At 42.4% G+C, this 26,306-nt stretch overlaps 3 protein-coding genes across 20 annotated transcripts in view; 1 reads left to right on the top strand and 2 right to left on the bottom strand.

Annotated features, from left to right (window-relative positions):
• TRAF3IP1 (TRAF3 interacting protein 1) overlaps positions 1 to 3,260 on the bottom strand; it is a 45,609-nt gene extending 42,349 nt beyond the window's left edge. For 2 of the 5 annotated variants that reach the window (XM_040561146.1, XM_040561148.1), the window contains exons 1-2: positions 3,098 to 3,260; positions 1,963 to 2,031 (exon numbers count right to left, since the gene is read on the bottom strand). In XM_040561146.1, coding sequence (XP_040417080.1) covers positions 1,963 to 2,031; positions 3,098 to 3,220 — 192 coding nt within the window. In that variant the 5' untranslated portion in view covers positions 3,221 to 3,260. Of the gene's footprint in view, positions 1 to 1,962; positions 2,032 to 2,810; positions 3,024 to 3,097 lie in introns of those variants that run through there. The other 3 variants (XR_005820951.1, XM_040561147.1, XM_040561145.1) reach the window with 3 other exon arrangements.
• A 10,441-nt stretch (positions 3,261 to 13,701) lies between these two features.
• Positions 13,702 to 19,888, top strand: LOC121072038 (anterior gradient protein 3-like). Its single transcript, XM_040561149.1, has 4 exons — positions 13,702 to 13,834; positions 14,330 to 14,393; positions 14,966 to 15,049; positions 16,150 to 19,888. The coding sequence occupies exons 1-4, from the start codon at positions 13,799 to 13,801 to the stop codon at positions 16,197 to 16,199; spliced, it is 234 nt and encodes a 77-aa protein (XP_040417083.1). The 5' UTR covers positions 13,702 to 13,798; the 3' UTR covers positions 16,200 to 19,888.
• The window catches only part of USP40 (ubiquitin specific peptidase 40), a 35,253-nt gene continuing 28,027 nt past the window's right edge, over positions 19,081 to 26,306 (bottom strand). For 7 of the 14 annotated variants that reach the window (XM_040561131.1, XM_040561133.1, XM_040561134.1 and 4 more), the window contains 6 exons: positions 25,094 to 25,212; positions 24,650 to 24,715; positions 24,186 to 24,396; positions 23,313 to 23,408; positions 22,390 to 22,484; positions 19,427 to 21,982 (listed from right to left, as the gene is read on the bottom strand). In XM_040561131.1, coding sequence (XP_040417065.1) covers positions 21,874 to 21,982; positions 22,390 to 22,484; positions 23,313 to 23,408; positions 24,186 to 24,396; positions 24,650 to 24,715; positions 25,094 to 25,212 — 696 coding nt within the window. In that variant the 3' untranslated portion in view covers positions 19,427 to 21,873. Of the gene's footprint in view, positions 19,173 to 19,426; positions 21,983 to 22,389; positions 22,485 to 23,312; positions 23,409 to 24,185; positions 24,397 to 24,649; positions 24,716 to 25,093; positions 25,213 to 26,202; positions 26,244 to 26,306 lie in introns of those variants that run through there. The other 7 variants (XM_040561138.1, XM_040561140.1, XM_040561142.1 and 4 more) reach the window with 4 other exon arrangements.

The following is a 26,306-nucleotide window of genomic DNA, read 5'->3' as shown; positions in this document are numbered from 1 at the left end:
TGGGTACTTTAAAGATCCCACTGGTGTGCCATGTGGAAGAGGCGAGTCAAAACCCAACCCAAAATGGTTGCTGCACGCATAAATGCGTGCATGACACCATGTAGCTCATAAGGGGATTTCAAGACCAAGAGCCAGTCCCAACAGCCACAGAGGCTGACCAGGACACTGCCATGGCTTTGGGCTTTGGTAGTTTCAGCTTGTGCTTCTTGAGATCTTTAACTGCACAGCACAACCAGCCTCCAAAGAGCAGCCGTCAATTCTTCCCAGCCCACAGCAAGCAGACTGGACTACGGCACTAGGAGGGCTATTTCACAGCGAGCACAAACCTTTCCTTTCTTGCAGAAAGCACCCCGTCCATCCCAGGTCCGTGTGCCCATTGCCAGATCATCACACCAGACGAGCATCGTTCCCCAGAGATATATAAAGCAGATCACCCTCACGTATACAGTGATCACAACGCGTACTCCAGCTGCTGCTCTCAGCCTCCAGCCATCTGCAGGTAGCTCTGGTCTCCACAGAAAGATTCCTCCCCTCCTACCACAAAATGCTAACTCTCCTGATTTTATAAAACTCTAACAGAAACCACAGTAAGGAAGCATCCTGTGACAGACAAGTCTTTCTCCCAACTTGTGCTTTGAAAAGAGGTACACAAGCTAGAGACATTTTCCTCAGCATTTTAATCTCCTTTTCCTGAACCCTTGAAAACATGATCTTACGGACTGCAGGAAAAAACTCTAAAAGAGCTACTCAGGAGGTTGGTGCAACTTCACAGATATCACAGTATGTAGATATTTGTATCTACATACAAAGACCCGCTTCAGAGCTGCTAGGAAATGTTTTTTCAATCCACAAAAGAAAAAAATGCACAGCGCTCTGCAAACAAGAGACAGCATGTGCTTAGCTGTTCACCTCCACTGACCCTACTGTCAAGCTTCAACAGGGAAAGTATGAACAAATCCAATCAATTGTGTAATTAATTTAATTTTAGTTATCCCTACAACGACAGGACCCGTCACAGAAATAAACATACCTATCAGGCCAATAATTAGCTGTGAGCAGCGCATAAACCATCCATGCAACTGGCTGCGGGGATGGCAAGCCAACACTTTAGTGGCTATGTTAAACAATCACCAAAGGATGTAGCTGTTTAACTAGCAACACACAACAGGGATTGTGTGCCATGCGCAAGTGACACAAGTTTTGAATCAAGTTGGTTGGTGGGGAAGTCAGCAGCCCTGGCTCCACAAAGAGGCAGACACTGGGAGAGCAAACACAGCCTGAAGTCATCTGTGCACTTAAGAAAAGCATTTCTCAGTAACAGCATTAACTTCCTCTTTCAGTAATTGGCCATTCACAGACAGCGGTAAAGCTACTGTAGAGTGCCTATAATAGATGAATGTCTTATTATAATTGTATTATAATGCAATAATATTTAATGTATGTGTATACAGCACACACAGATATGCCTGTATATACACACATTTTTTTAAAAAGCAAGAAATTTAAAAACATGCATTCTATCGATAGACCTCCAGACTCAGGAAAAAGCTGTGTGCGGATTTCCAGTGTTTGAGATTTACTATCAGTGCCTAACTGCTTCAAGGCGAGTTCGCTACATAGTGATTATCATTATCTGCAATACAGCAGACATTTGGAAACCTATGTTTAGTCATCGGTTAGATCTCTCTGTTTTGAGATGTGTACAGAAATAGTTCTTTAAACATGACAGCTTGTTTGTGTCCACCCCCTGAGCTATACCTATAAATGTAATCTATAGGTGTTCACCCTACACATTGCATAATCTAACCAACAGGCTGCAAATAACCTTTTCATACTTCTTCACAACGTTAAACTAAAGGCAGGCAGCAGAAGCTGAACACAAAAAAGACCAGAAGAGCCTTGTGGAAAGTTTCTAAGAGTGTTCATGTTGAAGCTGGGTAAACAGGGAAGTTTCATACCCACCTTGACATTATCTGATTTCAATTCAAAATCCGTGTAAAGTCCTTTCATAAAACCTGTCACTCTGATCACCTGGAAAACAGAAGAAAAGGCACAAGTTAGGAGCACTCAAAGGTTTCTGTGGGATAATACTTGGGTGGCAGCAGCAGGCGTAATGGCCTGCTTCACTTCCATAGGCAGTACAGCATTTGGGGCTGTGCCTGCAGCAGGATCAGGGCCGCTCGTGTCTGTGCACCAGGGAGACATAATCCTTGCTTACGGCTCCAGCCTCCCTCCTGTTTAATTCCACCTTTAACCTTGGCGGTCGGGGAACATGGGACACCTGCAGTGTTAACGAGAGCTCACGCATTTCAAAGGCAGCTTACTGCTGTTACCACTGACCTCTTCGTGCACAGCCACGTGTGGAACCAGAAGCTCAAGGAATTGATACACATATATTTTTAAAAAAATTAAAAACGTACTGGCTCCCCACTGACCTCTTGGTGCACAGCTGAATATAGACCCAGAATCTCAGGGAATCAATACACATAAATATTAAAATAAATACAAACCTACTATCCCCCCAGTGACCTCTTCATGCACAGCCACGTATGGAACCAGAAGCTCGGGGAACTGACAGATATATATTAAAAATAAATAAAAAACCTACTATCCCCCCACTGTCCTCTTCGTGCACAGCTACATATGGAAGCAGAAGCTCAGGGAGCCAATATGCATATATGTTAAAATAATTTAAAAACCTACAATCCCTGTCACTGACCTCTTTGCGCACAGCCACATACAGAACCAGAAGCTTAGGGAACTGATATATATTAAATTAAATTTAAAAAGACTACTATTCCCTCACTGACCTCTTCGTGCACAGCGACATATAGAACCAGAAACTTAGCAAATAGATACGTATATATTAAAAATAAACAAAAAAACTGCTGACCCCCCACTGAGCAACTTGTGCCCAGCCACGTATGGAACCAGAAACTCGTGGAACCGGCAGACATATTTTAAAAGCTCGTGGAACCGACACGTATTAATTAAACCATCCAAAAATCCCCCAAACAACCCCCAAATCCCCCCCCCCTCCCCGCCCGCAGGGGGCGCGCTGCCGGCCCGGCCCCGTTGCCTAGCGACGGCGGCGCACCTCGGTGATGACGTCGTGCAGGTAGCGGAAGGGCGGCCTGCTCAGCAGCCGGTCGGTGAGCGGCGGCCGCCGGATCACCCGGCCCAGGGCCTCCCGCGTCTGCCGCAGCACCGCCTCGTTCATGGCCGCCCCCCGCCGCCGCCGCCGCCGCCCCGCCGCCCGCCACCGGCCGTCCCGGCCTGCCCCGCGGTGCCGAGCGCCTCGGTGCGCAGGCGCGGTGTTGCTAGGCACGGCGCGGCCCTAGCAACCGGCCCCGCGGCCATCTTAGAATCCCAGGATCCCAGGATTGTTTGTGTTGGAAAAACCTCCGGGATCTTCTGGTCCTCCCGTCCCCTGCCACCTAAACACGTCCCTAAGCACCACGTCCTGCCTCTCCTTAAACACCCCCAGGGGTCGTGACTCCACCGTCTCCCTAGGCAACCCGTAAAAGTCAGTCAAAGAAACTCTCTAAGACCCAATTTGGACTTTTAGAAAGCAGGCATTCTTTATTTGTGGCGCCAGATGCACAAAGGATCGCTGCACCTAGTGTGCATGCCGAATTAGAATTGTAGAATAGCCCAAGTTGGAAGGGACCCACAGGGATCATCGAGTCCAGCTCCTGGCTCCGCACAGAATCATAGAATCATCAGGGTTGGAAAAGACCTCCAAGATCATCTGGTCCAACTATCGCCCTACTACCAATGTCATCCACTAATCCACGTCCCTAAGCACCACGTCCAACCTTTCCCTAAATACTCCCAAGGGCGGTGACTCCACCACTTCCCTGGGCAACCCATTCCATTTGTATACAACCCCTATAGCCTGGACAATTGTTTGGACGCGGTGTTTAGGGACATGGTCTAGTGGATGACATTGGTAGTAGGGCGATGGTTGGATCAGATGATCTTGGAGGTCTTTTCCAACCCTAATGATTCTAATTAAAACATATATATTCATTAGATTTCTGAGCAATAATTAACATATGCATACTATTTCCCATAGTTTGTTAAAATATGTAGATGTTCCTGATGCATGCACATTTGTTTCCACTGATGGTCTTCCAGGGGTCTCTGGTGATCGTCGGTAGTCTTCCTCACTGTGTTCGCTGCTTGAACCCAGTTCTTGTGCATGCTCAGACCATCTCATTGTTTCTTATCTTGTTGTTCCAACTTAGCTGTGCATACTAAATTAAGTCATGTACACATCTGAAGACATGCATACCACGAGTTCCTCACCTATTCTTTCCAGGCACATTCTCCAGGCCTAGGTTATCCAGCCCTTCCTTCCTCTGTCCTGGGATACAATTCTGTATAGTCTTACAGATAAGGCTGATTCTTCAGTGACTACAGTAGCATTAGACATACAAAGTTTCTGGTCTTCTAGAAACTAAGACTAGTTAGTCTTCTAACTAAACATAGTAAATTCCTGATACAAGTGAGGATGCTGTTGGTCATCTTGGCCCTGTCCTTGGCCATGCTGCGAGCACCCCTGGGAGGGAGTTTCCTGAGGTTGGTCTAACAGCTGGCTTGTGGTGAGGTGCAATGGTCACCAGGCATCAGGGGGAAGGGGTGCTGCTTACTTTGGGGTACTGCTTTATTTGGGATGCTGCTTTTTAAACATAGTATCCCACCCAGTGTGCTGGGGAGCAAGGGGAGTGTGGAGGTGTGCAGGGGCACCACCCTGCTGTATTGCAGGTCAAAAATGCCGTTGGGTATTCCAAAGCTGCTTATACAATGGATATGAAAGGCCTGTACAGCTTCCTATCCTGGAAATAACCTGGAAAACTTAGGCATTTGCATCACAGATATGCAGGCCACTCCTGGTGCGTCAGTGCAGCAAGACTAAAGTTTCCAGGAAATGCTGTCCAATGGATGTTTGATGCTCCCTGCAACCCCATGTCCCCAGGAACTGCCCCCCAGGTGAGCCCAGTAACCACAGCTCACACACGGTAAAGTCAGGACAAGCTAGTTCTGAGCTGCCTGATGGCCATGGGTCTGTCTGACTTCACCATGTCTTGAAAAAAAAAATTGTTGTGTATCTGTCAAACCCTAGTTCCTTCTTCAAATGCTGTTCACAGTCTACCCACTTATAAAACAGAAGACTGGTCTGTTGAGGTACAGCATGGTTTTAAACATACATACCTGTTACTTTAGAATACTCAGAAATGGAAAGGGGATTCAAGATACAGCTCTTTCGACTGCAGAAACCTTTGGCTTTTCTTTAAAAGTGCTTAAGCAATCAGTAACAACAATCTGAAAATAAACAATTGGTATCAGCTTCCTAGCTTACTGAGCTGGTTGAAGCCGAGTTTCTTATTCAAGCACTGCCAACAAAGTGAGGACAAAAGACAGCGAGTACATGTTTATTCAGGAGCAAAGCTCAGAGCTGAGGAGAGATTTCAGCTACTTCAGAACAATCTGATGGTTCCAAATACAAGTGACCTGAAGAAAAAGGGAAAATATTTTGCTTCACAGGACAGCCAAAACTCATCTCTGATTAGGCACTATTACAAAGTAAAAGCACAGTGCAGGAAGCATTAGGTGTGGTATCTGATTATACGGATAAAATGTAAGATCTCTGTGTGTCCTATCCCAGCCGTGCCAGAACAGACAGACTATCTGGGAAAGACTCCCTGGATTGAACCCTAAAAGTATCTTGTCCCATGCAATTAGTCCGACCTCAGTCCCTTACTTGAATAATTATCAGACAAACAGTGAAGTGTTCAGAAAGTTAACATTTCTTGAGGTGATTTTTTTTTTTAACTGTTCTTGAAATAAAGTAGAACGTAAGAGTGAAGAACTGGGGAGGAGCCAACTTTAAAATTCTCTGATCCCACATCACATTCCCTGTCAAAGCCAGGACAAGGCAAGTAAATGAAAGGAGAGCACAGGGTCCCCAGCACCATCATTGTCTTCTGCAGATGAAAGACACCACTGCCTTCCCACCAGGCAGTTTACTACATCCTCTGTGCAACCTCCTTTGTTCTTGCCACGTTACATCCCTTAACAAAAAACAAAAACTTGGCTGTTCCTGAGTGTTCATGCTGCTGCCAATTGTCCAGACCATGACTGGGAACCTAAGAAAGAAAATACTACTTTTCTGCTTGACCAGTCGTGACCATTAATGTGTGAGATTGAAACTTCAGTAGGACTGCACACAGTCTGAGTTGCTGTGTGTTGTGATTGCCTACTTGTTTAACAGCCCAAACCTGCAGCTCACCTGAGTTGCTGCATTTGTGCATTGTGTTTCTCACGTTGGTTGTAAAAGGCATTGTTACCAGCTCTTCCATGCCAGCTCCAAGTCTCAGATAAAACAAAGCACAGACTGAGTTAGAAGAACAAATCAGATTTAGGAACAAGAAGAGATGCGTTACAAAACAGATTCACCTGGTATAAAACAGATTTATCTGGTTTAGGCAGGGAAAGAGGTTGTTCTTATGCAGAGGAAGTCAAGTGGACAGCTTCCACGCTGACAGAGTAATTACACCTGGGCTCCTGAGAGCAGGTAGTTCAGCAGGAAGAAGTTGCAGGGAAACAATTTGTCTCTTCCCTCAGCCTGACACACACATAAATTGATGAGATTCCCAGACAGACTGTGACTACAGGATCTGGTGAGCCTGGGAAGAAGAAAAGGTGTTGACAGCTTCTACATACAAGGGCATCAGAAGAAATCTCAGAGGAAGCAAGAAGACTGGGAAGAAGCTGCTCTGGGGAAGAGGGTTGTTTGTTTTGGAATCATGGTTTATCTGGATTTCTGCCACCAGCTCTCTATGAAGCGTCTGCAATGCCTGAGAATGAATCTGAGGGGTTTTGTTAAATTTGACCTTTGGCATGCTCATTTTGCTGAAGAGGTAGTACCCTGAGGAGGCACAGATCAATTTAACTGAAGAATCAAAAGCTAGCAACCCACAAAGACTCCATGAATCCCTGTGGACCTAAAGGGAGGCATTGGAATTTTAAAAAGTATCCTAAGGCTGTAAAACAGATAGCTTGAGGTTTAGTCTGCAGATATAGTCCTTTTGAGGACCTTGGACTAGAATTGTTATTAGAAGTTGGGCAAGTTAAGATGTTGTCACATGTGGTGAAACCAGGGACAGAGAATATCTAAGTAAACCTGGCACAAACACAATGATGGCTGGTGAACTGCAGAAGCAGTAGGAGCACTTACACATCTTTATGCTGCTACGTTAAGAATCTCATGCAGTCCTCCTGTCCGTAGAAAATTCAGCTGGATGTACAGTGTCAATTAAGAGAAAAATCAGATTATCAAACGACTCAAGAAAAGAAGGGGGGGAGAGGGAGGTTAGAAGATCCTACTGCTTTTGCTGCAGAACCCAGAAAAGCCACACCAGACTGATAGTCTGTAATCATTTCTTAAGACATAGGGAGTTAGTGTTCCCCCTTCCTAACAACTAAACTTTTCTGAAGTTAAACAGATACAGACCCTGTGGTTATCTACTAGGAGCCAAAGCTGCTACAGTACATGAAATGCCCAGCGGCTGTTCCTATAAAACGCTCTTTTTCTGTTGCAAGAACAAAATTTGGGAGTCTGAAATCCTCTTAGCTTTTTTTGGTGACTCTATGACATTTATTAGTGTTTTTTTTGTGCTTTACTGGGTCTCCCAGTTTTAAGACTTTTAAAAAGATAACTGGAAGCCAAACAGTTTGCAGTTGTGCAGAATCCTAAAGCAAGTGGGAATTTCTCTAAAGATCTCCATGGTATAAGATTTGGGAAGTTTACAATAAAATCAATTCCTGAAGCAGAAATAAACATTCACCCAGTAGCCCTTACCCTAACATCAAGAACTGCAACCAAACCACGTCCACTGAAAGAGCCTGAGACATGGAAAAAATGGCAGTGCTTGGGAAACAGCCTTCCCGTGAGCATGCCTTTTAAGTCTCTAATTCCCTCTCCTCCTTTAAACAGCTGTAGGTTTGTTTGCCTTTTAAATTACTACCACCCCTTAGAAGTCAGGTTTTGCCTTTTGAACTACTACTCAATGTGGAATTTGGAATTTTGTCCAGCGATCCCACACATTTCAGATTACTATCAACAGCCAAAGTTACTCCCAACCCGTCAGGTAAACATCAAATGTAAGTGCAAATCACCACGAAGACAGGTTGGTTCTGAAGATCAGCAGGAAACTGGTGAGACACAAACTACTGTTGTGATGCAGCCCATTACCTGGACATCTTTGCTCCTTGTCGATTTGAAATAATTGTATTTTGATGTTGCACACTCATAAAATGTTTGGTTGTCAGGTTCTGCAAGATGCCTTGAAAAATATAGATTTAAACTGACGCTGACTGAGCTCCCCATTGTTGGCTCTGCATTGCTAGGCCAGCACTTACAGTACAAAAAGTCATTTTATCTCATGAAACTTCAACCTTGCAGATTGCAAAATCCAGGTTCGGCTATCTATTGATTGAACCTACTCCTCTCCTCTCCTGCGTGCTGGATAGAGGTCCCAGTGGCTCCAACTCACCAGTGCAATGCACGAACAGATGCTAATGACTGCTCGGCTTCAATCTGGTACCTTAAGGAACTGGACAGACATTTCAAAGTGCTCAGCACTTCCTGCAAAAGCATGGAAGTGATTTCACACCAAGCATATTTCAAAAAAAGAACCATGGCCAGTGGGATGAAAATCTATGGCAGAGGGACCTGTTTGTACCAGCTACCACGTTGACAGGTAATGCATGGTCACAGGCATCTTCTACATCATTTTAGGATTTCAAATGCAGGATGAATCTCAGGAAACATTTCTATGCCAGCTGAGTTTTTGGCATCTCTCTTTTGGGAGTTGGCATGGCTTGGGGTAGTTGTTTCATTGCCCAGTCACTGTGCTGTTTCACATTCTGGTTCCTTGCCACAGGATGCATTTGTAGGACTTTCAGCTCCATGGAGGCTCTGCTGCCTTGCCTCTGCCACCCAGCAACCATCCAGCTAGCAAGACGTGTCCCGGTGCTGGCTGATCCTGCCTGCAGACTTGCTGGGGCCTCTCCCTCCTCAAGGGGACACAAAGATGCTGTGTCTCAGGAGTTCTGCGTGCAGAGCAGTAAAGTGAGTTGCCTTTGTGAGTTATTTTATCAGACATGAAAACATTTGATTGATAAAACACACCTTAAATTATTATCTCATGCGGAGGTAATAACTAGACAAACAGAGCTGTGTGGTTTCCTAGATAGATAGTTCCTGCTGTTTTGAATCTGTTCGTTACAGATTGCATACAACTTTAAGATATTTTTTCTTATCTTTACCTGCTTAAGATACTTAATGGAGGGACTATTCAGAACTCCGGCACAAATTTGTTTTGGCCAGTTATGTTTGGGTTATTGGATAAGATAAAACCACCACGAGCAGCCTGCAAACTGCAACATGTTTACTCCATGGAGTGTTAATCGAAAGCCTTGATTGATTTGGTTAAATCAAGTAGAATTAATTTTGCAATGAATACCCATATGTTGCATGTTCAGATTTGTTTTATCAAGAGAAACAGTTCCTTTTCAATCGATCGGTGTAATATATACATCATGCCTGCAGTTCTGGTGTGGATCTATCCTATCCACCCTGCCGTAACTGAAATCTTTCACAAGAGCTGGGTCTCAGCAGCATCACTTCATTCCCTTGACCCACATGTACCCCTGCTCCCCCCCTCCCTTCACCTACTTTTTAATTCTGGCTGTATGCTAGTTTTATTTTCCCAACCTCTTCTACAGCTGTCCATGCTGGCTTTTATTTCTCCTGTAATTCAGGGAGGCTTGTCATTCAGAGCACAGCAGCATACGGACATTTTTATTTGCTAGTTTTGCAAATGAGCTCAGCTTTTGAATTTTACTGAAATGACCATCGAATTTCTTCTGAACAACTCAACTTCCCCATGTAATTTATGTCCAGATTTCATGCAGTACCCTCTAGTTCAAGAAACATAACACTTCACATTTCAGCAACTCTCTCTCTCCTGTAATCCTGTAAGCCACTGGTGGTGAAACACCGGTGAAGTTACCGGTGAAGTTTCCTCAGTGGCTCGTTTATGCCCATTTACCCCCCTGAAGATTTTTCCCCCTCCTTGATGCACAGCCACCACCACCACAGTCTAGTTCGCTAGCAGCCCAGAGCTGTTTCACTGAGGTCTTCAAAGGAAGACCAAAATCTGACTGTGTACAGACACAGAGCTGAGATTTCTTTACAGGGTGGTGGTTGGTTCCACAATGGGAAGTGTGGTCTTTTTCATGTGAGACCATAAAAGCTTTGCCCAGAATTATCATCCCTCCACTGGAAGTCGGTGCTTCACTTAAGATTTATGATGGGGAAAGACCATCTCCCTCAGGCTGTGCAGCAAGCCCTGGTTATCCCACACATTCACCTCTCTTATCCTTGCATGGCCCTTTCGTTTTGCTGCTGTTCCCTGTTACTGTAACATGGCTCAGTTATACCACGTTGTTGCCTTTTACGTGATTTCTTATTTTAATATTTTTCGGAAAGAAATATGCTAAGCCTCTTCTAAGAGTACTATTCTCTGTCCCACTCCTGGTTTGAAGGCACTGACAGGTGTATGCATCTCCTCTGTGTCTCTCCATTTGGCTCTAGGGGCCTTCACGGTACCTGGAGACCCACAGTTCATCCCCAGGGAGCCAGGCGTGTCTAACACAGGCTCTGTGTGAGTGCTTTAATAAATCAATAAACCTCGATTAAAAACATGCGTGTTGCTGGGCTGATTAAGGACGGCTTTTGTAAGAAGGTTGTTCTGCACCTTGGCAGGAGCAGGATATCCTGGAATTCCAGCTGATGTCCATGCCAAGCCATTGTGCAAATACAGAGGTATAAAGCGACCTTGCCTTCGCTGGGCTGGGGGGAGAGACGGCGACAAGGACACTCGCTTCAAGGCATCAACGGGAGCCACCAGGTGAGAGACCAGTTCCATGGAAATGGCTTTTTCGGCTTGTCGTTGAGGAGGACCAGGCATTTCTTCCCCCTCAGCATAGCTGCTCTTTGTGGGTGGGCTGCTGCTAGATTTAATTGCTGATTATTAGACCAGTGAACAGCACCCAGGTGAGGACTGCTTGGCCAAGCCAGATAACATACCCAGAGATCTCACACATTGAAAAGGGTGGCTGGCAGGACAGATGGCACCTGCTGCCCCATGGCTATTTCAGCCAACTTTTCCCAAGTCACCCATCAGGCTCCAGGTGCATTCAGATAGAGCTGACCTTATTTGCCTTGCTCCTCTGCCACCCTACCTCCCACCAAACCTCTCTGGAGCTCTAGCTGATCCATGCTGGGCTGAAAATATAGAGCACTTCAGAGTGGATTGAGCAGCTTATCTCTATGCAGGTGTTAGGAAAAATACAGATGCTGAAATTCAGCAGCAAGGCAAGCTACAGAGTTAAACAGTTGTTGCTGCTGTAGCCAGATGCAGCTGTTTTCTCTTGGTGAGATCAACCAGCTAGACAAACCCTCGGAATCACTTTAAAGGTTCCCTAAGCTTTTGCTCTGACACCTTGAGATAAAACTGTTTCTAACAGGGAGATGGCTGTTTCGTGGGCTTCTTTCCAGTATTTGCCAAGTTCTGCCTGCCTGAGTCAAACCCTTCTCTCTCAGCCAGAAGCATGCACGGCTTTCCATTACTGTGCTCCCTCCTTCTCTGCAACGGCCTAATGGTAGCTGCACAGGAAAAGGTTCAGAAGCCCCACAAAGAAGAGGAGGAAAGCCCCGCTCAGATACGGATCCCACAGACTCTCTCTCGAGGTGAGTGACCAGGATGCATGAGGCAGCCCTGAAGCACTCATATTTCCCTGTCACAGCGCCTAGAGTGTAGCTCCAGCCACACATCCAAGCAGGATATGCTCTGAGCACAGCAGCTGGGAGTCCCTCTCTATCCCCAAGCAGAAGCAGAAGCCCAAACCTATCTTCCACAGGTGACATTTGTACCATGGCCAAGAGCCCTGTTGCATTCAACAAGTGAGAAGTCTTCACGCCCTGTACTTGGGAACAGGCAGATTCTTTGCTCCAAACCTGGGCTGAGGATGGAGCCAGGAGCCAGACTGTTAGGCTGGCTGCTGATCAGCTTTTCAGAAGCTGAGCCCAACAGGCAGCCCCACCAGCAGCTCCTAACCCTACCAAAGCATGCTAAGTTGGCAGGAGGCTGCAGTCTCGGAGCCAAGCAGCAGCCAGCTCAATCTTTCTGCTGTCCTTTTTCCTGCCAGCATCATAGCTCATACACAGGCAGCACGTATGTCCTCTTCCCACGGGTTATGGCACTGTGCAGAATGCAAACAGGGAGCCTGGTTTGGTTTTTTGGGAGGGTGTTCAAGGGAGGAACTCAGGACTCCAGCTTTTGACGGGCTGGAAATACCTGCCTGTAATCCTAATCCATCATCTGAAACCCAGGAAAGACGGGGTTTTACCCCCCTCTCCATATCATCTGTTTCTTCATACATTTCCACCTGGGACTCTCCTGGTACCCACAAGAACTTGGAGGGTCTGGCTACCCTGAGGGAAGTGGTGTAGTTTGTGGCACCTGTGTGACTTTCAGCAGAACATCCTCATCCAAACTGAGCAGTAAATTAACTAAAGGTTCTTTCAACAGGCTGGGGAGATGACGTTGAGTGGGTGCAGACATATGAAGAAGGTCTAGCACGATCAAAACACAGGTAATCCTCCATTCTTCCTATGCCTCTCCATATGTTCAAGAAAACAGAACAAAGGTATGCTCTAACGTGATGCTCAGACTGTGCACTGTGTAAGCAGCATTCACCTGTATGGTAGAGGTTGAACAACATTTTGGTGGGAGCTCACCGTCTGAGAGATCATCTTCTAGGACTGAGTCTCACATCCTTCTTCAAATCTTTTCTAACCTGCTGCCCTGCTTGATATTAGCCACACTTTTAAGAGCTTACAAGCCATGAAAAACACCTGGTCAAGCTCCAGGAATTTATTTCCTACTCTGTGCACTTCCAGAGCCATAACAGTAGGAGAGAGGCGTGGGCTGTGGCCTCCTGCACAGCCAGGATGTCTTACCTTCAGTGTATGTGAGCAGTCAGCTAGGTACAGCCCCTCTTTGAGATGGGAGTTCCTGGTGTCAGTCCAAACACCCTTGTGGTGCCTCCAGCGTTACCTTCTTGGGAATCTGCTCCCTCTGAACATGACTGTGTCTGCACCTCCCTGCTAGCCAGGGTCTACTGCTCCTTTAATGTGAACATGCTCCTGGAGCAGCTCAGTGGTTTAACTCCTTGCAAGTGCTGTTTGTAAGAGCCCTGAATTGCCCCCCCACTCCTTTCTTGCAATGTCGTTTCAGCAAGAAGCCACTGATGGTTATTCACCACTTGGAAGAGTGTCCTTACAGCCAAGGTGAGCAAAGCAAACCTTTCCAGACAACACTGGGGGATCAAAATCTCTCAAGCCATGCACATTCGTGATGTGTTCTGTCACTGAGAAGGAAATGTCTTCATACACCAGCATTTCAGTGTCCCAAGGACTAAACATCTTCTGCATTTTACTTTACTAGAACTAAGTCCTCCAAACTTTCTGTGATATGCACATGTCAGAAAAGTATTGCTTTACTGGTAGGTTTATGATCAACGTAAGATACTGCAAAACCACAAAAAGCAGTGACCCCTGTTTTTTGTTGTTCCTTTTTTCTTCCCCCACCCAAATAAAGCATTTTTATTTTTTTTTTTAGCTTTGAGGAAGGCATTTGCTTCCAGCCCAGAGATCCAGCAGATGGCCCAGGAGGACTTCATCATGCTTAATCTGGTGGTAAGTTTGTAATTTAAAATATTAATCTAAATGTTTACTGGGGAGTGGAATAATCCATATTAATAGTAGAAATGGATTCACTTTGCACAGCTTTGAAGCTGTATTTGAAACTCTGGTTTTCTGCTTCTCTGGGAATGTACAACAAGGTTTGCACAACACCAGCACAGCTCCTGCTTGGAGAGAAGGCAGGGAGACTTTCACACACACACTTATTGGTATGGAAATACCATTCTGTATACTGCAAACACAAGTAATACTCTAAGTTTTGTTTGTTTGTTTGTTTTTTTAAAAAAAGTCATCAGGCTTTCTTAGTTGCCTGCCTGGGGTTTCTGTCCTCCCCAAGCATCTAACATGGGACAACTTGGACAGAACAGGGTAACTCCCTACTTGATCATACCAGAATTGAGACGAGCTTAGCTGGTTCAGTCCATTCCTAGCACTTGGAGGAGCATTTTGACAGTTACCCTTCACTAAAAGAGGCTATCTATCTGACAGCATTCCAGCAGCGATGACAACATGGCACCTGATGGCCATTATGTCCCTAGGATCCTCTTTGTGGGTGAGTCTCTGGGCCCAGGGGAATAATCACAATAAAACAACCAACTGGCAGCATTTTTTCCTGTATGGTCCCCACCAAATTCATGTTGCTCCAAGTAATAGCTTACGTTCTTTTCAGCACTAAAGCTGTGAGAATAGCCCGGACTTTCAAAAGGAACATCTTATGTTGAAAAACCCAAATCGGGCCTTATCTCAGATTACTTGTTTAGCAATCAGAACTAAAGTGTGACATCTAAAAAACACTACTACTTTTAAAAAAAACAGGACCATGACAGGCTCATTCCACTGGTGGAAACAAACAGCATGTCACTCGTATTAACAACTAGCGTACATCCTCTAAGAGTTTGGTCCTGTCTGTGACACTGTGCTACACCTGAACACAGCCTCTTACTACAAGCCTGTCCTCACATGAATGACAGAGGCTCTGTCCAAGCCTGGTGCTCCAAGATTACCTTTCTGCCAATCAACACCATTTTTAAAGGCCTCAGATTTTTCTCTTCCCTTATTATTTGCCATTGCCTCACTTCATAAACTGTGCATTGCTAATGTCCTGCATTCCCCCCCCCTCCCAAGACCCTTCTATGATGGTTCGAGCTGATCTAACCGGCAAATACGGGAACAGGATGTACACTTACGAACCAGAAGATATTTCGACCTGTGAGTGAAATAAGCTGATTCCCTTTTTAACCATCTAAAGCTTACACAAAACAAATACAGTTAAAGGAAGGCTATGTAAGAGAATCTTGAGAAATATTGGGTCAATTTCTGTAGTAAAATCCATTCTCAGCACTTCAGAAACAATGTAAATTTAGTCCAAGCATCTTCTGGGAAGATGATGTTGAATATTTCTGAAGAACAGGGCACTAAACTATGGGGAGTTGTCCCTGGTGTCTGAACCTCCGAGGCCTGTTAGGGAACTGGTGGAGTTTTCAAACACTGTAGTTTTGCCCCCGAAACCCACCTGCTTTGGTTAAAGGCATTTGCAGACTTTAGTGCACTGCTGTTCTGCTTCATAATCTGAACCACTGAAGTTGTTTCGATCCGGTCCTAGGGGTAAACAAGGTTTAAAAATACATATTCCACTGAGGACTGAAGTTAATGTCTACGGGTTGGTGTCTCTACACTCCCCTCTCCTGGCTGTCCACTTCATTAACACTTAGAAAACTGCATTTTTCTGAGGTCTCAACCCCTAGAAAATAGTAAATTGGGGTAAACCAGATTCAAAAACTATGGGTAACAAAAACCTATTTCCACAGACAAGCAAAATAACAACGAGGCTGTGATTTGGGTTCACAGTCCTCTATTTTTTTCCACTTCTACAGTACACAGATTTTCGTCTGGCACTCAGACAAAGCTTTGAAGCTCAAAAGACACCTGCAGAGGAACACAGAAAACAACATCTGTGCAACCTGTGAACTGCACTAGATGAACCCCATCAGTATTTCAATAGCACTTTGTCACTGGACTACTAAAACAGAGTTTAATATTTCTGCTACCAACAAAAGTTACCAAAAACAGTCCAAGAAAAAAATCTCTCAAGCCAGTTATTTAACATTTTCTAGCAGCTAATTCCAGTCAAAACTTTGTTGCTGAGACAAAATAACTAGTCAAAACTACCCGTTAAAATTGAAAGAAAGTCTTAACATTACTTTTTAGAAGTCTAGCTATCCTGAATAGCTTTAACTTCTGATTTTTAAGCTCTACAGATGTAGGAACCTCTCCTGTCATCTTTAGTTACTTCAGTGCTCTCTCCACAGTGATTGAAAACATGAGACAAGCAAAGTTGCTTCTGCACACAGAGCTCTGACCAAGGGGCACCACTGACCTGCACACACAGACTGGAGACAGCAGCCCTGGGAGCACTGAGGAACACAGCAAAGCATACATGAGCCGTCCTTGTGCCTTCCCTTGGAGATGTTTTACAGAGAAGCCACATTCACAAGAACTCCGTGCATCCCACATCCAATAGATGCACGGAATGAATCATTACCCATTTATTCTTAAGAAATGGTTTACCTCAATTGCTTTAAGTTTATTTTTAATAGAAAATTTTGTCTACAAATACTTTACCCCAATTATAAGTTTGAAGAGTATACTTACTGACATTATAAATGCATTTTCCAGGTTTGCCCTGTGAGTAACTAGCTTACTTGTACTGGTAGAAATTGTGCTGTGGAAAAACGACTGCTCTTTTCTAAGCCACAAGTCTTTTAGTTTGGGGTTATTTTCTCATTTCCACAAAGAAACAGGTTCACTTTGTGCCATTTGATCATGAGCTATATCAGAACATAAACCAGATATGGCTATCATATCCCGATTTTACCTTTTTGACATCTACATTTTTTTGTTTTGCTTTTCTCATACAGAAACCTATATTATATATACCTTCACTGATTTTAAATGTGCATAGTAAGAAACAAGCATAAAACTACATTGAGACACAGATTTTATATTTTTATCACTTTGAATTGCCATGCTCATTACTGTATATTTCAGAAAATGGTTTTATTATTATGTTAAAGCTTTCGCTGTATAATTTGAAAAATAAAGAATCAGACTATTTGCTTTCCAAATTTCCTTTCCTTTTTCACATTACATGTATAGCCAATAAAAAAGTGACACTGTAGAATTGAATGAATCCCTGTTATTAGAATTACATCATTAACAAAGTTCACTGAGCAAACTAGGTCTAAGAAATAATAACCAGGAATTCATAAGTCATAAGTAAATTCTGAATGGGGAATCTTTAATGGTCCTATACACCATCCTCAGTCAGGATTCACTCCATGCATACCTTATAGCTAACAGCTGTAATGTTTCTGCAGAAACATTACCAAGCTTATTAGCATTACACATTTGTTAAGAAACCTAAACAGGCATCAATTTAGCAAACCATGGTGGCTGTACCTAGTTAAAATGCAAAAAAAAAATCACATCCTGTCCCTGCCATGAGCGTCCAATGGGAGCAAAATAAACCATGCTATTAAAAATCCTTCCCTTTAAGAGCCAAAGGAAAGGTGGGCAGGAGAAGAGTTAGGCCTGTGTTTTTAACGCCCAAAGGAGTTTAATTCACAGAAGTCACCCAGGAGCTGTTTTACACCCAAAATGTGGATCTGGCCAGCAACGGTTAACCAGCGGTAAGAGGAGACATGTAGAGCAGCGCAGTTACAGAGTGCTCATCGTCTGCCATGTACAACACAGATCGCATGCACTCAGCAGCGATCAGCACTTTCCTGGGACCACTAGGAAAAATGTGACTGCAGAGGAGTTTGAAGGCAGGACCTGTCTTGGTGGTGGTCACTGGGGAAGATCCTAGTGGATCTGCATGAATGATGCTGCCAGCACGGAAAGGGAGAATGCTCCTCAGAGCCCTGTGAGCAATAAATGCCCAGGGCTTGGGGCTATAGCAGAATAAATGCACACAGGAAACTAAAATTGGTTAATTGGTGGAACAAAAAATAGTTACTGAACTCCAGCAGAACTTACCACTCATGAAGCAGGTGTGATGGCCAACAGCCAGGTGTTTATTGGTGGTGGTGGGCTTTTTTTTTTTGTTTGGTTGGCTTTGAAGTGTTTCTCCCTGGCAAATAGAAAGGAAATTTTAGCAGAAGCAGGTGTTTAAGCCCCACTGATCACCATATGAATACAAACATTGGAATAAAAACTCATTTGAGGTCCAGTTAAAGTCTATAGGAAAGCTTTGTAATGCAAGGATTCCGAGATTTGTTAACCAAGAAGCTGCATCTCTCTTAGCAAGAGACCTCCAATCCAGCAAGAAGACTGATGCCCTTAGAAGCCACAAACAGGCTTCGAAGAAACAGAAGCAGTGGTACTTGAAAACTGAATTCAACAAAACAAAGCTGATGCAGCTTCATGCAGCTTCACTTACCTGGCTGTAACACATCTTCCCAGGGATCTTTGTGATTACTGTGTCTTCTGCATGTCTGCATACAGTGCTGTGCTACCAATTCACTCCTGACCAAGCGTCAGTCAGTCAAAAAATAATAATTTAGTTGTTAGCTTTCTAGATACTGGCTCCAGGGCTGGGAGCTCCCTCGTTTTGGTTTCTCTAAGCTTGCTTGCAAACTCAGCTTGATACTATTACTCATCTTGTAGAGAGGCCTTGGATATGGCAAGGGCTGAAGATGGAATTTGCCTGTAATTAAAAAGAAGTGCTGGTAAAATCCCCAAACTCCAACTAACCACACTAGAGGGCACTCCCAGCACCCCTTGCTGGGATTTTTTTTTTTATTAGTTTGCTTTGCTGGGCAAACAGCAAAACCAGCCAGCAAGTCCCAGAATTGAGCAGCTTCCTCCAACTACAGCCTCCCTTGGCCATCACTCACCTGTCCCAGCTACACACCCCCGTGCTACCCTTTGTCTTCCTTGTACCTGTAATACCCTTCACAACTCCATGGCTCTGTTCAGCAGCTTCTGAGGGAGAATTAAAGAGAATGAGATGGCTTTTTAAACTGTCCACTTCATCCTGTTCTGTAATTACTTCAGCACACTGGAGTGGAGTGAGTTCTGAGAAAAAGGGAAAAAAAGAAAAGCGTTCCCATAATAAGATCCCTCAAGTTGAGTACATTCTTTTACAAGGATTTTACCAGGAACAGCTACCCAAGACAACTATTCTTCAGCAATACGTTTCTTACTCTGTGCAGATCCACTGTCCTCTGGATGATTTATGCTACTTCTCTTTAAAAATAGATCAGATTAATACATCTGTGCACACACATTGTTCCAACTCCTAGTTAGTGTAAGCTCTGAAACATACTTTCTGAAAAAGGAGGAAACGTAAACTAAAACCACCAACTTGCACCAAAATCCTAATCCCGCAGCTGAACACAGGGCTTTTCACACTGCAGCCCCAGCTGGGTTGGGGAAACTTCTTGCACAGTGATCAGAATGCAGGCTTCCAAAGAAATTTTAAAATTTAAGCTTAATGAATGTTGTGCCCTGTCCAGTGTTAGGAAAATAATTCATGCCACTCCCAAACATATCAGTGAAACATATATAGACAAATCAAATAGACATCTATAAATCACTCTTTATTTTGTGAAGAACACTTGAAAAATAAAGACAAAAGCTTTTCCAGGCTTTGGAATATAACCATCGCAAAGTGTGGAATCACAAAGACTCCATTTTAAAAAGGTATTCCCTCTCCCCACCCTGCTTTTAATGAACTCTCATTGTGGAACGATCCACAATATAGCTTTAACAAAAAAAAAAGCATTTTGAGCCAACATTAGAAATAATTCAATACTGGCTCAGTGCAGAAGCTGCTACATTACACTTCAAAGGCACATACTAGAATCCCCCCCCGTTAATCCTTGTAATTCATATTTAAATTTCTCCAAACCTCACATTTTCAGGAAGAGACTAGAGTTATTAAGAAGTAGTTGGCAAGGTTAAGCCCAATACAGCTGTCCAGCATGGAACTGTAGGAAATAAAGTGACAGCACAGTAAGTGTAATGCAATGGAACGACTTGCAAGTAAAAAAAGCTTTCTCCTTTACCTTACTAATCAGCATGTGCCATAGTTTTGGTAAACCTTGGCTCACAAGACGACTTGCTGACAGGGAAGAAGGCTTCACAAAATAAGTTGGATACAGCAAGCTGAGTTAGAGAAAGAAATTGGTTGCCCTCAACTCAGTCAGAAAAAAATAATCTATAAAACTAGGATTCCAAGAGTTCAAGATTCAAGCCTACCTATGACCAAGAGTTAGGAAATTAAAATACCCCCTTGACTGAAACATCATAAAGCACAGAAACTGCTGAATTTTAAACCTATCAAAAGAATTAAAGACTAATCACATGCTTCAGAATGAGGTACTTTTTACTTTTCTTCCCTTTTGTTTTGTTCAGTGTCAGTTTGTCTTAATTGTCAAAAATACCAGAATATTACTAATCTACAAAAGGTAAGTCAGTGAATTTTCTCACATTAGTCAAAATTTTAGTAGTCTGCTATACTTGCATCTTCTACAAAATCTTCTCCATACATGAAACAGATTAAATACGGTAGTGTCCGAAAATTACTTGTATTTTGTTCACTCAGGATACTTCAGGCTATGTTGAACAGTTGTTTTTAAAAGTTGCTTTGCTCATTTCAAAACATTTCCAAACATTTGTGCAGTTCAACAAGGCTGTGTAGTGTGTTTAATAGCAGACTCCATTTGATACAATAACCAATTTGCACAGGTTCCCAGCAGCAAAATGCAAACACATTACATGCCATCAGCATTTTACTGCTGCATGGAAATGCTTGTGTTATCTTCCACTATTCCATGTTCACCTTATCATTCATAGTATGCTTAGAATTTGATTATAAACAGTTAATTCTATTAAGAGTTTGAGTACAACTAGTAGTGACAATTTAAGCCAAAGAAAATTTTGAACCTGATGAGAAATTAGGTAATGAATAGGCATGTGCAGTGGGGGAACACAGTTTAAGTATTATAAGCATTAGAAAAGTTTATCCGAAGATGCTAAAACATCAACTTTTAGTAAACCCTGATTCCCAGCTTCAGGGGTAAGAAAATATGGTCTCTCATTAGGTAATTACAGACACTCTCAATCTTGAGATGCAATCTTACAAGCATTTGGCAAACATTCCACTTAACATTTAAGAACCTTTGATACTGAGTTCAGCTGTTAGTGGGCTGCCTACATGCCCTTCTGTTGTGGAGGCTGTAAATCAACCATCTGACTCCAAGAGAAACATTTTCTTTTTCCTCAGGTGTAATAAATGTTAGCCTTTTTCCTGAGTACACTAAAACTCATACATGACCAAACAACAGGCCTGCCCAATTTTTCCATTTTTTAACAAAGCTTGTGGACAATAAAAAACACCAGCAACTTTAAAATGTAGGGCTACTGCACTACTGTTTTGTATCAGAAAGGGTCTTCAGGTTTAAGAGCTTGACAAATTCTGAACTTAATCCTTTCTTAGTCAGTTTACTACCCTTTGTCCAGAGACTTCCACATTTCCTTCATTCCTGAAATCGGACTCGAGTTACTACAGATTTAGGTTTATATATAAACAGACAGAAGTAAACTCTGGTATTGCTAGTAACTTTAGTGATCAGAGATGGAAAAATAACTTCTAAAAAGATATGTTTACGACTGCATTAAAAAAGGAAGCAAACTTCATAGTGATGGTGCAAGACATCAGCATCTGAGAAAAAGAGCATTTAGGGTGATTATAAAAAGTCAAAAAGGGTAATACAATATATTATTCATTTTTCTCACGAATAAAGTGCATTTACCTAGCCTGAGAATAAGTACCACATTGACAAAGGGATGCAAAAGCACTTCCAAGAGAGATTAGAAGAAAATCAGTTATCCTGAATCCTATATCCAGTTTGTCTCGGTGATTCTTGAAGACGCTTCGAGAACAAGCATCCCTCTTGCTGGTCCAGTTGAGGTACTCCAATTCAGTACATCGGTAGTAGGTTCTCATCAGCAAAGCATCTCCTGTGCTATCTGAAGACTCCCACGTTGATAGAAAGAGCCACTTCTGGTTTACGTTGCTTAATATTCAGTTTTTCCTCAGACAAAACATGGTCCTGTAAGCGTTCAGCTTGCCGACTGTTAAAAAATTAAGATGCCTGAAATTAATATGAGCCCTAGCACCTAAAGCAGAATGAGACAGCAGGACTGGAAATCCGATTTCCACTAAATTATAAGAATGATACTGCCAGTTTCCACTTATGACCTCTGCATGGCCAGTGCAGCAAAGGAGTTCATTTTTCATCTCCAGAGGCAGTGTCAAACTGTCCAGCGTATTGCAAGAAAAAAAACTAAGGTAGGAACGTGGCACTTAAAGCCAGAAGTTTGAATTATCTGAGTGCTTCTTTTGGCACTACTAAAATTGTACACTGTAACAGCTAACACTGTCCCAACAAATTATCCAGGTAATAAGCTACTCTGAAAGACTAGACTGTAAAGAACAGCTTTCACATTTCTGAACAAAAATAGAAGTAAATATTCAATACCTTTTCTTTTTTTCTAATGCAAGCTGTCTTTGTTTCTCCTTTCCAAGATCATCTCTCACTGTGCTGAAGTCCTTACTGTCATCAAGGAGAAGATTCTGTTGACAAAAGAGATTGAGTGTATTAGCATATAAATTCCATCTACCAAAACTACTCCCTACATATCGATCAGTTTAAACAATAAATTTAAGGCATTTAATCTAATTCTACAGCAACTGATTTCAAGTTAAATGCAGATGATTAAAAAAAGCAAAAAAAAATCTTCAGCTCCTCTGAATCGGCCTTAATCAGAAAGTTTTCTCAATACTCTGATATATCAGAATAGGACACCAGACCTCTAGCACACTGCCTGACAATTCAGCAAGTATGTTCTTTCAGAGGTCTCCTAAGTAAGTTTTATTACCAAATCAGAGTTCAATATACTTCTATGTAACTTACTTATTTTAAGTACTTAAATGGATCTGTAGTAATTCTTTGGGAAATGTAATGGATTTAAATTTAGGATATGTTTTTAATGGGCATTGTTCTCGGATTTTATTCTGAGTTGAAAAAACAAAATGAGGGCAAGAAAAACTCAGTTTCTTCTGGATAGTGTTCAAGCATAGAGCAGAAACTGACTGTCTTAGACTGGCTAAGAGAGCACTGCACAAGAACCTTTAAGGTGTTGCCCTCTAGTGCCAGTAGCAGGACATAAGGGGGGAAAGGCATGAAACTTCCATGACTGGTTAAGAACAGGAAGAAAAAACCCAACATATCAGTACCAACGAGGTTCCCCCCTCCACACTACGTACTGTCCAAATTCTTATGTTAGAACTTCCATACCGATGTAGCAGGATACAGGAAAACCAGAAAGAATTTGATTTACTGCAGAGGGGACAGTGTCTGAACCTAATCCTTGGGCAACAATTAAAGCCACGTTAATATACCTTCACCCCAATGATATCTCCATCTTTCAGGTGATAAGGCGCTGACTGTAAACTCTCCTGTTTTTTCTTCCGTTTTCTCTTTGAAATTTGCTGAGTCTGTATAAAAATCAAAGTAGAACATTCATACACAGCTGATTTCAGAAATTTGCTTAAATTGACATTTGCTGGCAGTCCCTAAAGGTGTAGTGTCCCCACTAGCTATTCTTACACAATCAGAGTCTTATTGTCAAGAAAATTAGTCATTTTGTTTTCTGTTGCTTCCTCATGAAAAAAAAATACTTTTCTTTCTTCCACAATCTCTTGCAGCTCACCTATATAAAGTAAACGACACTTCGTGATCAGGAACAACTCTCAGCCAAAGGACCTCTTGTATAGTGAAGAGAAGAAATGCTCTGATTCTGCTACTTCTACAGAAGTCTGTCATTTCCATTAGCTAATTGCGACAGCAGTAGATTGAAAAAAATCAAGCAAAACATACATTTGCATAACACCCATACTTATGAACTGCAACTAAGTAATGTTTCTCAACCTATACAAGCAAATTCAGTAGTACATGAAAAACCTTGAATAAACTACAGATTTATCCTGTGCCAACCACACTCTTAACCACATAAAAGTCTTTTGGGGGAACTTGGCAGAATTGCAAGTTCCGATGACTTGTGGTGTAATCAAAAATCCTAATGTCTTAGCTATGATTTAATGAAGACCTAACACACCCTTGAAGAAATAAACCACTTCCACCGAATTTACCTCACATTCGTGTTGCAGGAAGATAAAGATGTGCATTCAAATACGCATGCTGAAGAACTGCAGCACAAACCAACACGTATATTTCTCAAAACAACTGTTGGATTCTGTCATTCCAAATCTTACCCAGCTAGATATTGGCAGCCACTCAAATTTTTCAGGGAAGTATTTGGCTATTTCAATTTTATCTACAGGGAGACAATAGTGAGAAGCCACTCTTTGCCTCAGTGACCAGGTAGTGCATTCTTTGGAGATATCCCACACCAAATCCATGGAGTCATAGTAGTCCCTCTCCCCTGGTATGCCCATCTGTACTCGAAGCAGCAATTCATGTGGGCTGTCACAAAAAAGAAAATAAACCACTCCTGTGAATCATGCTTTTAGAATCCAGAATAACTAGTTTTCACTGCCTCCCACCCTCCCTTATTTTTAGGCAACAGCTCTACCAGAGGAAAATAAAAAATAAGCCCCAAAGCATTCAAGCATAGTGACAGCTGTAATCTTGACTGAAATTATTTCAGTAAAAAGCTGCTAGATTAAGTCGCATCTCAAACACACAGCAGTAAGAAATAAGTATTTTCAAGACTTACCCCAAGTTTTCTTCTTTTTGCAAAGGTTCTATGCAGATTGCCACTCTGGCACCCAGCTTATATTCACTGAAAACAAAAAGATTATACACATTTTTCAGTCATGTATTCTAAATTCACAAGTAGAAAAAAATCACGCTTCTAGTCAAGTAGATCCATGCTGATCTGAACCAAAACAAGAGGCTATTGGAACAAAAAAACTCAGAAAGCTGCCAAAACTGCATTTAAAAATACAAAATAAAGCTTAGCATAACAAGTGAGATATGATCTACTTATGTTCACACTTGCCCATTCCATACCACTTGAGTTGAAAATTATGTTGAGCAAAAACTTGAAATAACCAGAAATGGGCTTTATTTGGCTGAGCCGATTTCTCTCTCCACCAATCCATCTCACAATTCAGTCAGTCTTTGGCAATACTACTTGAGTGTTCAATAAGAAACCTACTTGAGTTGCTGCTTGTTGTGTCGTAAAAGCTTGCCTGGGCGCTTACTTTCCACTGTCCAGGCTCTGAGAAATGTGGGCAGTGGCACAACGTGCTCCTGACAGCATGGTAAAGTCATAGCCTGAAAAAACAAACATTTCTTCAATAACTTCAGCAGCCATTCTGCTTGGAAAGAAAATGATTGATTCTCAATGCTATACTGAAGCAATTAGACACAGGGCAAAGTATTTAGATTTATTCCAGCTTGTGACTCACAGGTAGTGAGCAGGATCAACTTATTTGCTTTATGACCTCAAAGCGAGTTGACCTTCACTCCCTCCCAACGCTTCTCAATTTATCCTAAGTTTCTAAAGTATTTTTTTAATTTTTTTTTATTTTTTCCCAACCAAAATTTGTATAACTGGGAGGGAATGAGGCTGACAAAATCATTACCATGATCAAGTGCTGTAAAAAGCTTCTTTAAACCCTTATGGAGGGCACAATGCTGTTTCCATGCTAGGACAAATCTTGCTCATAAGATGCAAATGGGCAGTTTTGCATAGCAGCAGTTTGGATGAGACTGTGAAACTGAAGTCATACCCAAAATGGCAAATACTGGTATGGATCAGAAACTAGAGAAATATCCTTTCCCATGCTGTTAAGTAGAACGACCAATTGGCTAAATAATAGAAGAGTCTTATGATAGTTTTTTCTATCTTCTCTTTAGAAGTATATTAAACTTTTATTTTTCTGGTTAAAAAAAGCATTAAAAGACATCTTAGTTTCTGGCCAAAGAAACTAAGCTATACTTCCCTGAATGACAAACGTGACCTTCTGTGCATCTAAAGCAATTTTTTATTCATTAGATTCAACATACAAAAAAACACGCAGAAAACTAAAACAAGAACAATGTGGAAATGAAAAGTGGCTTTTGGGGAGTGCTTGTATGTGTGTTCTTGTCATGAATAATTTGTACATTGTGAAATAAAAATAGGGCTGCAAGCCAAAGTTCCAGATGAAGTGCAAGAAAGGCTTTTGCAGCTCAGGACACATGAGAGGTAGAATGGCAACTGCAGGGAACATACTAAGGAATTATCTGAGCTACATGCTCAAACTGCCTCTTGGTACTTACCACTGAACATGGCATATAAGCAAATGCCATATCAGAACATACTAGAGACAAGGGAAAAGGAAATAAAAAAATATGTATTAATATAGCTCAATTAATCACAGTGT

The sequence above is a fragment of the Cygnus olor genome, chromosome 6 (genome assembly GCF_009769625.2).
Source record: "Cygnus olor isolate bCygOlo1 chromosome 6, bCygOlo1.pri.v2, whole genome shotgun sequence".
Taxonomy (NCBI): Eukaryota; Metazoa; Chordata; class Aves; order Anseriformes; family Anatidae; genus Cygnus; species Cygnus olor.
This window is presented reverse-complemented; position numbering and strand designations above follow the sequence as displayed.

Excerpts from the sequence above, each read along its gene's own strand:
- LOC121072038 (XM_040561149.1), top strand. The coding sequence starts at position 13,799 with ATGGCCCAGGAGGACTTCATCATGCTTAATCTGGTG. Across the intron at positions 14,394-14,965 it reads CCCTAGGATCCTCTTTGTGG|ACCCTTCTATGATGGTTCGA; the intron begins GTGAGTCTCTGG and ends CCCCCTCCCAAG. Across the intron at positions 15,050-16,149 it reads ACCAGAAGATATTTCGACCT|TGATTGAAAACATGAGACAA; the intron begins GTGAGTGAAATA and ends CTCTCTCCACAG.